The following is a 12,746-nucleotide window of genomic DNA, read 5'->3' on the forward strand; positions in this document are numbered from 1 at the left end:
TTCTGAGTTGCCTGTGAAGGGTAAGAGGGGGAAAAAAATCAATTAATATAACCTTCTGGTTTTTCGTCCCGGAATGATCGAAATGTCATGTACAGGCAACAGGCCCTGTTCCAATGGTTTCAACCACCACCCCTGATCCAAACCCTTAATCTCGGTTCTAGGGCAACCCCCCGGAAAACTACCCCCAAAAGGGCAATTACCCCCGGAAAAATACCCCTGAAGAATTACCCCCCCCCAAGGAAAATTACCTCAGGAAGTTTTCCTCGGGGGGTTATTGTAATCGGGGGGGGGGGGGGTAGATGTCTTCGTTAGAAAATGAAAGTGTCAAAATATTTTCTTTAGATAACTTAAAAACGGGGGGGGGGGGGTGTTGATATCAGACAAGAGACGTGGCGTTAGCCGGCTCCCTTTCCAAAATTGTGCTAGCTTGTAGGTACCGGTACGGTGCTTCTTCTACAGTAATAGGACCTTGTCAGTATCGGTATGGCGAGTTTATAGAACTGTCTGCGCGAAAGGCGCCCCCTATTGGAAAAAACCTGGATCTGCCCCTCCCACCCCCTCCCCCTATTGGAAAGTCCCGGATCCGCGCCTGCATATCTTTTTTTTTATTTGAGTGAGAGAAAATGTTATGGCGTCAGTTCTAGGGTATTTTGTTTAACTGGTCCATTCTGTATTTTATTTTTGTTTCAGCGTGCACAAAAGACGGCGAAGATTGTCTCTGTGACAGAGCAGGAAAAGCATATAATTGCCACTAAAAAGGTAAGTTAGGCAATACTAGAACTGCCCTTATAAAAACGATCGCGAAATCAACGCAAGGTTAATTCAAATACCACAATCCCATAAAAAATAATTTACGGATCATGTAATACACGTATGTGTGTGTGGTGCAATATGCGGGCTTGAACACCAGAGACTAGTGGTAAGAATAGTATTTGACTTAGTGTTATTTAGGGTACGCATATGCATGTTCCCTCCTTTTGAAACCCCCCCCCCCCTCCCTAAGTCCGGTGTGTAATTTAATACGGGCCGGATTTTTGCGTACTACGAGCCGGACTTTGGTGCGTGAAAAGTACCCCTTTACAAGACATTTAGGTAAAAAGCATGGTGTCCATCCGTTCACGGAGTGGGGGGGGGGGGGGGGGGGAGGGGGGGGGGGGGCTTGGGTATATAGAGGGTAGCATGCACGGACGTACGTGCGTCCTATGCCATCTTGCGAACTGTTTACGCACGTGAGCGTAATACCCGTTGTCTCAGTGTTATGTAGTAATCGCCAACTTGCCTACCTCACGAACGACCGAGTCTAGGCGTGCTGCGCCCGATTTATCCAGAGTTTCGATTGACTGTTTGTAATTTAGTTTTAAAAATATCAAATTTATTAATATGTGATTAATTAAAAAAATCTAAAAATGCACATTATTATAGTTCTGTAAGATATATATAATTTAATCTTGCAAGTTTTGTTTGATATTTGATTGGAATTTGAAGATTATATTATGTATTATGGTCAACGTCTGGGCTATGTTAAATCACGTAGCGAGCACGCAACGTACGCGTACATGATTTCACTTTGTATGCCCTGTACCTACACTGCAATGTTCATGCAGACTTCCTATGACTGTATAATATATATACAATTATTGTGGTATTACGCGCAGTACTCAAAAACCGTTCCAATGTACAGACTGGCCCGAATTCACAAAAGAGGTTTGTCGACAAACCTAGGTTTATGTGCGTAGCTAGGTTTGTCGACAAACCTCCTTTGTGAATTCGGGACATTATGGCAGTGTCCGTCTTTAAAGGGAGTGTATCATGGGAAATACTGGTTAACGCCATCTACGTTTTGTTTTGGACAACTGCACGTAAACGAATGGACTTGATTAACTGGGTCAGCGCGTGCTAAACTGGGTCAGCGCGCTAGCGTTCGCGAAACAGACCGAAGTTCTCCTCACGCTTCGGTTTCGCGTATGTTGCACGCACGTGAATGCTGCGGTCGCGTCGTCCGTAGTCGTATATACCCGATATACCCGATACCCCCACGGGAAAGACACATAGTCTCGTCATGACACACTCCCTTTAGCGTCATGAAGCTCACCAAACTATTCACGTAATATGCTATATGAATATACAGTGCGTCCCAGAAAAAACGAAACCGAGAATCATCGATGTTTTATCATAACATAATCACAATTATAATTAATAAATGACACATATTTGGAAAGCTTAGATCCTCCTCTTTAATTTGACGCATGAGTGATTAAAAGCAATTTTAAGAGAGGAAACCCAAAATTCATTTTGCGGGCGGTATCTGAATTGTAAAGGGAAAATTACATTTATAGAAAGTTCAATTTCTCCCCTTTCATATGACACCTCAATCAGGAAAAATGAGCCAGGAATAGCAAAGTTCTGTTTGTTTAAAGTATTGCTTGCATTTCCATAATTTGACCAAACGTGTTCTTTTTTAATGGCTTCTTGCCGTTGCAACGAACAGAGTTGACAAAAGACTTAACTCCATTTCGTTGACGATCAGCCATGCACAAAGAAGACGAAAGACCTGATGCATGGCTGATCTTCAACGAAACGGAGTTAAGTCTTTTGTCAACTCTGTTTGATGCTTCGGCAGGCAGCCAGTGAAAACGAACTCGGTTGATAAAATTATGGAAATGCAAGCATTTTTTTAAAACAAACAGAACTTTGCTATTCCTGGCTCATTTTTCCTGATTGAGGTGTCATATGAAAGGGATAAATTGAACTTTCTATAAATGTAAATTTCCCTTTAAAATTCAGATACCGCCCGACAAATGACTTTTTGCTTTAAATCACTCATGCGTGAAATATGTATCATATGATTTGCATCAAATTAAAGAGGAGGATCTAAGCTTTCCATAAAAAATGTGTCATTTATTAATTATAATTGTGATTAGGTTATGATAAAACATCGATAGTTCTCGGTTTCGTTTTTTTCTGGGACGCACTGTATAGGATTTCCCGGCCAAATTCGCGGGTTTGTCATTTAAATGAATTTGTCTTGCGTTCAAATTCGACGGTTTTAGTGCTGCCAGATATATCTTGAGTTTATATTCTTTTTTCTAGTTTTCAAATCTATGAACTTTTCGTTAGAATCTATGTATGTTTCATTAAATTAAATTAATAAATAATGTGCTTTTTTTCGCTATTTGGTCATTCGATTTGGCGCAACACGATTTCTGACGTCGCGAAGGTGTACTTTTAGCATTTTAATTTATTTCTAGCAGGGAGGTGAAAGAAAGGGGTAGTAACTCTTATAATTTATTCAAACCATTCGTGAGTTCTAAAGCGTAACAATGGGATGTGTAACATTCCAATTGGCTTTGAAGTTCCATGCTCCGAACCGCGCTTCCACTGCGGCGAATTTCGGAGGCCATGCACCAGTTTCACATTTATTAGGGACTTTTAGATTCGCACGAAGACAATAGGTCTATGCTACGCTCGACGTCCTTTTAAAGCACTGCCTTGAATGGACGTCACACGTATTAGTCCACGCAAATCTAAAAGTCCCTATTACAAAATATCAAACTACGGGCAAAATTTGAGTGTAAGTTATAAACTTTATATGGGGAATGTAATGGGAATAGTGCATCAAACATTTTTTTCCAATTTAGTACTCCGCCCTTCCTCTAATTTGTGTGCCAGAGTTGGTAAAAGAAAAATTAGATCCTGGCCAAAAAAATCAATATTTTAGGATAATGCGCTAATTTGTGCGTGTTTTAATGCCCCGTTATTTAATGCATGATATACAATCTTCGATAATTATAAGTTGGCTAATGCGTGTTTTCGCGTGTTTTCTGTATTTTTGCAGTTGGAAAAAGGATGAAATTACTCAAGTTTGTATTCGCTTGTTCTACTCATTACACATTAATTTTAACAATTAATGAGAAATCATTGAAAGGGACAGCGACCAGTTGCTGTGATACCATTTCTGATGTAGGAATTTTAAATCCTGAAATTTCATGCGCTCTCACCACCTGGTCAGTGTTGCAGATTAGCGCATATTTTTTCGGCGGCTTGGAGCATGGGGTCAAAGGAGAGCGGCTTGATTCCAGTCCTTCTCTTTCACGTCCCTGTTTGTAGCATTCAAATTAGCACTTTGTGCACTTAAATTGATGGTCAACATACATTTCTCGTTTATTACACACTTTTTAAAGCTCATTTTTTTCCTTTCAAGATTTTTATTTTTCATGTGTATTTCATCATATTTGATTTTCTTGCATGTATACACTTCATATACTTTAAGATTCATCTGATATTCATCATCCTTTAAGTTTGATTGTTAAGAAGAAAAAAACGACTTACATCAACGGACATGATGGTCTCAATATTTTTGTAAATTTTCATGTAAGAAAGTTGTTTGTCTTGTATTTCATCATAAATTTATTACAATTTCATTATAATGGAGAAAGGGTACAATATTGTGTCTGGGGTAGGTATTTTTGTATCCCCACTTTTCCGGGGTAAATGAACATGTTCGTGCTGAAATGCCATATCCCTTGATTTCGCCCCTTCTTTACCTAATGTCTGACTACACCCATATGCATTGTCCTTAAAATTAATGAATGGAATAACAGAAAAGACCCAAATGGCAAATCATGCATTTAATTGCATGTTTTAAAACTGTAAACGTGTGTTGCATTTCTTCCCCCAAACATTCCTAACTTGAATAAACATAATGCGAATACGAATGACATGTGTTAATTCGAATGATAAAAATGACGCCTCGACAAGTGACGATTAATTTGAATGCTAGTTGAGCAGTTTCTAAATTAAATGACAGATCTATGAAACCCTTCGACCAATATCCTAAATTAAATACCAATAAACGGGAAAATTGAATGATAATCGGCATGGCAAAGCCGATCTGCGCTAACTTAAATGCAAAGTAAAATTAAATCGATTGATAAACTCGCGAATTTCGCCGGGAAATCCTATAATATAATACATTTCATGAAGATATTTCAAAATGTATGGACATGCCTATAGAAATTACCTTCGGATGATTTTGGTTAATTATTTTGAGAAATCTTCGTGTAATTTTTTAAGATTACTTTTAAGTCAAGAAAGTGTATTGTATACTAGTTCAGCTACAGTTGTAGAAGACGCGGTACATTGCCTCCCCCTTACCACCTCTTCCCCAATGAGTATAGGAATTCCAACATTCGGACATGCAACCGTCACTTCGTGGAAACGAGGTAGTCTCAATAAAAGTTGTTGTTCCTCATCAATTTCGATAGAAATTTTCAAAAAGTGGCAGTAAACGTAAATACCTCTTGCAGTGTGTTAAATGTATAAATGGGAAAATGTGAAATGGAGGATGATCGAAGAGCCAGCCCCCCCGCCTTTCCCCCTTCTTTTTTATTGGAATTATATAGTCTACACTGTTGGTTGCGAATATATAGTGGCATTATGATTTGTTGGGGTGGTTATGACGCGATTTGAAACTATTTGAAATCTTTGGATTAATTCCATCAGTGAGTGGAATGGATATTCAGCTAAAAGAACAAGTCAATATTCATTTATAATCATGGCATCTGTTTCGGAAATATGTTTTATCTCACTAAGGAAGCAAACAAAACCTAATAAAGCATCTTTATTTTTCACACACACATTTTTTTTCTTTTTCTCTTTTTTTTTTTTTTTTTTTTTTTTTTTTTTTGTGTGGCTCTGAAAAGAGCCGTTTGTTATTCTAGCCAGGAGAGAGAGAGGTCTGCTACTCTTAGCCGCCGAAGCCGTACAATGTACGACCCTGCCTCTTCAGTGCATACACCACGTCCATGGCTGTGACAGTCTTTCGCTGTACACACACACACACGCACGCACACACACACACACACACACACACGCACATACGCACACACACATACGCTCACACACACACACACACCTATCCATTTGTTAGGCCTTTCAAGCAGATAAGACAAGTCAATGCAAATGTATCCCTTTTGAATGTGAAAAAATATTGACTGTCGTTAAAATCGGTGTGATGTTCAAAGGAAGGGGGGGGGGGGGGGGTCACAAAGATAAAGAAGAGTTCCTTGTGTTGATTAAAGTTATTTTTATCGACTTCTCACAAATACAGGTGGAGCATCGAAAAGAACTGGCAGGCCGACGCCGTGATGAAGGGCAACTATCTCATCTGGTTCGATCAAAGAGGGAAAAGGTTTTAATAGTCTACACTACACCCTCCTCAACATTAATTATTTAGTGATAAATCAATTTCTTGATTTATCAGTTTAGTAAGATAATTGTTAAAAGTCATAAGAACAAATTACTATCACGTGTAATACTCGAAACATTAAATGAAGCACCTCAAATCACCAAATCACCAAATCACCAGAGTCTGTTTTTCTAACATTTTACGTTAAAGTTGTGTCTCTTTGTAATGATTATTATGACACTAGTATAGCCTTTCCCCTAATGGTTTTTCTCAGGTGTTCTCGTTTTATCTTTCTCCATATTGAAACGTTGTATCATCCGCTCAATCTGACTTGCGTGCATAGAACAAATAAGCATTTTTCCCCGAAAAAGTGAAGTTTTCTTTAATGTGCGTTTCTTTCAAGCATTGGGGCGCCCGGAAGTCACTCGGGTAACATTTCATAAAGTATAATATAAACAGACCATATGCAAATTGTCTGTACCTTTGTCGGAAAAAATATATTTATCCAACACAATGTCGTCTCTTTTTCCGTTCGAGAAGAGCAAATAGCGAGTTTTAATCACACCTTGGCCGCTCTCGCAAGCTCTCACTCGTTTCAATGTGGCCAAGCGACTTTGGGGCAAGCGGTTAATGAAAATACTAATCGTTAGATTTCTTCTGGTATTAAACTTGTTTTGATTGATTGTATAATTTTGTCGGAATAAAGGAAACAAAAAGGCTCGACCAATAACTTATCAGCGTCTGAATTGACCTTTTGACCTCGAATTCCCTGATGCAAGCGCACTAATGACGTCATCTTCGCTAAATCGGTGTCTTTTATCGTAACATGCGACACTTTCTCAATGTTTATACATCTTTTTTAATTATAAGTAAGATAAAACATTTTTTCTGATATCACTGAAGTTTTTGGTTTTTATTTTAATGAGTAATTTTAAAATAAGAGCCATTTTACTGTTTTAATTTACTGGACCGTACCATTAAAATCGCAGGGTAGAAAGATGCATTTTCAAAACCGCGCCAAATTTAATTTACGTTCCGAAATTCTGTTAAATGGGTTCGTGTTGTTAATAATCCACTGCTTTCTGCTCCAACAAACGTCCACATGCGGAGTCGTTTATCAACTAAATTATTCAAATTTATGGATGCTTCCTAGTTTCCCACGTGTTTGTGTTGCTGTTGAAGCATTTCATACACCTGCTTTCATTCTTTGTACTCCAGTTGCCAGAACGCAAATTTCATTTTGGTTTTATAGTTTCATCGGAGTGGTTTATCAACTATATGTATTCAAATTTATGAATGCTTCCTCCCCAGGTGTTTGTGGTTTTTATGCATTTCATTCACCTGTTATTATTCTTTGTACTCCAATTGTTAGAATACAAAATGCATTTTGGTTTTATAGTTCCATGCAATAAGTAAGTCAATAAAAGAGAATGTTCTGCACAATAAAAACAATGTGTGTCCCTATTGTACAATGTTATGTGTCCCCTCATTTTGTAATAGTTAATTTACCCATTCACATAATGGAACTACCTGTCCGATGAAGCCAGTGGCCTGTGACCCCTGAGCACTCAACACCGTGTGGGAGTCAGTTTGTGGTCAAATTCTTTTATGAGACAAATACAAGCAAACGTTTCCCTATGCTCCCCTCACCCTTTCTCCTTCTCTGTCCTCATTTGTCCTTTCCTATTTGTTCACTCTCTTTGTGTTCCAATTTCTACCTCTTCATATCTTAGTTTCTACATGTCTGTTTCGCTTCTTTTTCTTTCCCTTGTTTAACTCTAAATGACTTATCCTGCCACAGGGCTAATCCCCATTGCGCCAAGGCACAGATCCCCAAGTGCCAAGTTTATTTTGAGATAATCGGATTAACGCGATGGTACTATCAATAGCGCGTGCAAAAAATTAGGCACAGTACAATGGTCATGAACAATAACTGCTATTACGAATGCTTGCAAACATGCAAGAAGCAGCGAAGCAGTAGCTTGCTCGCGTGTACAAAGCACTATAACGACAAAACCCAATCCTCTCACTATCTTTCTTGAATATTGCTCCCTTTCCAGATTTTATGTCTCATCCATTCTCTTTATTCTTGTTTTTTTAATTTTTATCTTTCAGTCTCTCATTCTTTTTCACTGCCCAACATTCCTGTGTCTCTCTCAATGTCTGTTTTCCCTCCCCTCCTCATCATTCCCCTTCTATTTGACTTATTGTCTCAGGCTCATTTATTTAAATAGAGGGGCAGAAACAAGGCAAAAATGAAACTGAGATGGAAAAAGCCGGGGAGAGTGAAAGCGAGACACAGAGATACTAAGAATGATAGAGAGGGGAAGAGAGAAAGAGAGATATATAAAGAGATATGATGGAGACAGAGAGATACGAAGTAAGAGAGAGAGAGAGAGAGACAGAGAGAGAAGGAGAGTTGGGGGGGGGGGGGGCGCTGAACCTGGAGAATTATAAGGTCTCAACATATAGAAAAATCATTGAGTAAATTTATTTATACGTGTATACATATATTACCAAAAACCTCATTAGACGGATATTTTGAATGATAAAGTTTGTTAGTTAATTATTTCCAAACATAATACATGCTGTGGGCATCACTTTGGCGCAAGTCGATTTTTGCACTCTCGCAAACAATGCCTCCTGTTCATTTAAGCGTGAACACATACCACACAAAAACGATACAAAATGAATTGGGATAAAACACTCTTTCATAAGATGTGAAATAATTAATTGTTCATAGATGATTTTTTAAATAATTAGCAATTTTCTAGGTGTAAACTTTTTTTGACTCACACGGTACATAAATCTGAAGCAGAACCATCTATATACAGAGTTTGGCCATCTTTCACTGGGTCACAACATGGCGTATGTTCTTTTGTTTTGTGCTTGATTTTGAATTTGATTTGATTTTCTTCTGCATTCATGTAAGTACACAGTTTTCGATTACAATAATAATATAAAGTATAATACGTATTTTTCTGACAATGAATCATAAATAAGCAAATACATATATATATATATATATATATATATATATATAAATTGTTATTAAAAAAAAAAAAAATGATAAACTGTCATAAAAACTAAATTTCTTCAAACATTATAACACATTATAACATTATTTGTGGAACAAGGACTGTCATTGTAAGCAGATTGTGTCCAACTCAAACCGGGTTGGCCAAACTCTGTGTATATATGGCTCTGATCTGTAGTAGTGCCAGTGGAATACCCTGCATTAGATTTATCCTCCGTGCCGTACACGTGTGTCCCCATGGCCGATGAGCGGGCAATATACAAGCTTAATCTAGTTCAAGGGAGGTTTAAACCCAGAGCTTGGGTTTTTTTTATTCCTCTTTTGCGAATTCTTCCCAAAATGTTACAAAGTTACAAGAGTAAAATAGACAATTCATGGCCGCATGGGGAATATCTAAAGTTTAATTATGTGTACAATATTAATAAGATGAGATATGTTAACATACAAATAAACGTACATGAAGAAATACATCTCTGTACCGAATTTAAATTTTGATTTTACAAATAGAATCGAGGCTGAAGATTTTACCCACACAATCGTACCTACATATTTGGTACCTTGCGTATGAATAAAGAATAACTTGATTTGATTTGTTCTTTGGATTTAATTGGTCTACATTATATTGAATTTATATTATTCCTTCATATATTTCTTATATATTATGCAGCCAAAACAACGATAATACTGTCATATCGACATGAAATTAGCAAATAGCAATAGTAATAACAAGATAATAGTAATTTATTTACAAAATGATATTAAAAAATATGTTCATGATATTGCCCGCAAGTTAATTAACGAAATCCCAATAAAGTACCAGTTTCACCACTAAAATGACCAATAATCGCTAAAAATGCATTAACAGTAACTTCATAAAAAAAATATTGCGATATTTTACAGTAATTTTAACACGATTTTATTGTCTACCGATAAAACAATACAGGGCCTACTTTTCCAGCACCGAACATTCAAATTAAAGCAGCATGGTAACATGTAAAGCAGCAAATATATCTACATGTATTCTCTTTTCCATTTGCACTAGTCAATAATACGATTTGACATTTTATACTGATTTTAACCAGACCACTTGAACTTCATTTTTAAGTATAGTATGGTAAAGGCAACAATGTGATATCCAGCAAGTTGCCCCGTAATGAGAATGAAATCCTTTTTGAATGCGTCCTGAAAAGAGAAGATGAAACATTCGATTTTAAAAACATTGCATTATATATTTTTTCTTTAGCGATGACTGTAAATATTCTGCGACAATGCAAATTCTCAAATAAACATGTCATAACCCAAGTTCACAAATCGATTAAATTTCCATACACACCTCTACAGAAACGGCTATTAGTGACGACCTTTGAACTTGCTCGAGGCTTGCCTGACAAAGAATTAACCGCCGTTTTGACTTTTGAGACTGGATTAACTTATACGGGATAAATGCAAGTCAGGTACCAGGGATTTTAGGGATAGATGTTTAATTATGTAACATAGGCTTTATTCAAGAGAAGTAATACTGATAATAACAACGAGAGAGAAAGAGAGAGAGAGAGAGAGAGAGAGAGAGGGGGGGGGGGAGGGGGAGTAGTCCAGATTCTGTACGTTTTAATATATTTTTATTCTTCAGTCATCTATGTCCTCCTCCCTTAAGCACACCCGCATAGATCGCGCGACCCCCGAAAATATACCCGACGTTTGCGAGGGTGAGAGTGAAAAACGAGTACTGTCTCCAGTTTAGCGTTAAAGGGGGGTGTAGCATGGCAAATATTGGTTAACGCCATCTACGACTTCTTTTGGACAACTGCACGTAAACGAATGGACTTGAATTAACGGCCAGCGCGATTGACCCGAGTCAGGCCACGGGAGAGACACGTAGTCTCGTCATGCTCCACCCCCTTTAAGGATGTGATATTTTATCAGCCGATCGGGAGCGCGACACGGAAACAGCCCAGGCAGCGAACTAGAAAAAAGCTGAAAAAGGAAATAAACAGACAAAGGGAATAGCTTGAGAGGGGGAGAAAGAGATGAAGAGATGAAGAGAGAGAGAGAGAGAGAAAGATGAGAAAGAGGGAAACAATGAGAGTATAAAAGGAGACGTTCGTACCTTTTCCAGTCCCCATTTGTAGAGCACATCATCCCCTGTCAGACATGTTGTATTTGCACATTCTGTTCAACAAGAAAAAAGGGAAAAAAAAAAATCACAATCGTATTGTTGTATTTTTAATCCATGAACGATTCCAGCAAAAAATCTGTAAAATGTGGCTACCCACCCCCCATAGACAAAGAGTGAGTAAGAGAGGGAAGAGGAAGGAAGGGGGAGGGGTGAAGGTTGATTTGGCCGAGATTTTGTTGTTTCTTTCATCTTCTTCATTTAAGATCAATCTTAAGAGACAATAAATTAATGAGAGATTATTATTTAAAGGTATTACAAAGTTTTGGTATGGGGTCATGAATTTGGTTCAAATTAACATATTGGAAGCATATGCATTCCTACAATATTCATCGATCGTTGTCCCGGTTGAAATCGAGTCTAAAGTTATGAAATTATAAATAATAAACTCTTTTTATTGTATAGGTCCCTCTCAAGGTCAGCTATGAAACAAAGCGAAATGTAATGTTCTTGGATTATTGTAGAGGTGGACTAAGATTAACAGACTTTCATTTATTCATTTTAGTGCAGAGGATTATGTGGGTAAAGACACTTTTAACGGGGGATGCAAACATGGGATGGAAACAATATTTTAATTATTTAACTAAAGATGCAGGAGGAATTTTGATATTTTATAATAATGCAACCGTAGGTATATCTGAATTAGTATTACCAGCATTTTATAGAGACATGCTGGATGTTTGGATGGCTACGAGAATATTTTTGTTAAAGGAAAGTGTTTCTAGGAGGAATGAGATTATCTATAATAATAGATTTGTTTTTATCGATGGTCATGTTCCTCTCGATGAGGGATTATTTAACAAAAATGTTTATAAGTTGCATCATATTGTTGATGAGGAAGGTAATATAAAATCTAATGAGGAATTTCAAAGAAAAGGTTTAAATAGTTTAGAAATAAGTAAACTACAACGTATTTTTCTTGGCATCCCGTCTTCATGGAAACAATTTTTAAATAAAAATACTCACTCAAATATAGATAGGGAATTAGATATGGATATTATTATGTTTGAAAAGGTATATATGTTAGATCAAATAACTTCAGAAATTATATACGCTTTTTTATTAAATAAGAGAGTAGAAAAATCATATGCAGAACGACATTTAGAACAGACTTATAATATTCATGGAAAAGATATACAATTAATATTTTTAAGACTTAGAAAGTGCACATTGAATGGTAAGCTTAGAGAATTTCAATTTAAAATGCTTTATTATATTATATGTACTAAATTACATTTATATACATTTAAAATGGTTAATAGTAATTTATGTTCTTTTTGTGGTAAATATGAAGAAACTTACGAGCATTTATTTTGTCTTTGTGAGAAAGTAAAACCAATTTGGGAAGA

The 12,746-nt window shown here is 36.9% G+C and overlaps 1 protein-coding gene across 1 annotated transcript in view; it reads right to left on the reverse strand.

Moving 5' to 3' along the window:
- Positions 1–9,254: 9,254 nt before the first annotated feature.
- Positions 9,255–12,746, reverse strand: part of LOC575116 (protein white-like) — a 35,953-nt gene continuing 32,461 nt past the window's right edge. Inside the window, exons 16-17 of the mRNA XM_030994559.1 lie at positions 11,332–11,393; positions 9,255–10,406 (exon numbers count right to left, since the gene is read on the reverse strand). Of these exons, the coding sequence (XP_030850419.1) occupies positions 10,299–10,406; positions 11,332–11,393 (170 nt within the window). The 3' untranslated portion in view covers positions 9,255–10,298. The remainder of the gene's footprint in view (positions 10,407–11,331; positions 11,394–12,746) is intronic.

This window comes from Strongylocentrotus purpuratus, unplaced genomic scaffold (assembly GCF_000002235.5).
Source record: "Strongylocentrotus purpuratus isolate Spur 01 unplaced genomic scaffold, Spur_5.0 spur5_scaffold_21, whole genome shotgun sequence".
Taxonomy (NCBI): Eukaryota; Metazoa; Echinodermata; class Echinoidea; order Camarodonta; family Strongylocentrotidae; genus Strongylocentrotus; species Strongylocentrotus purpuratus.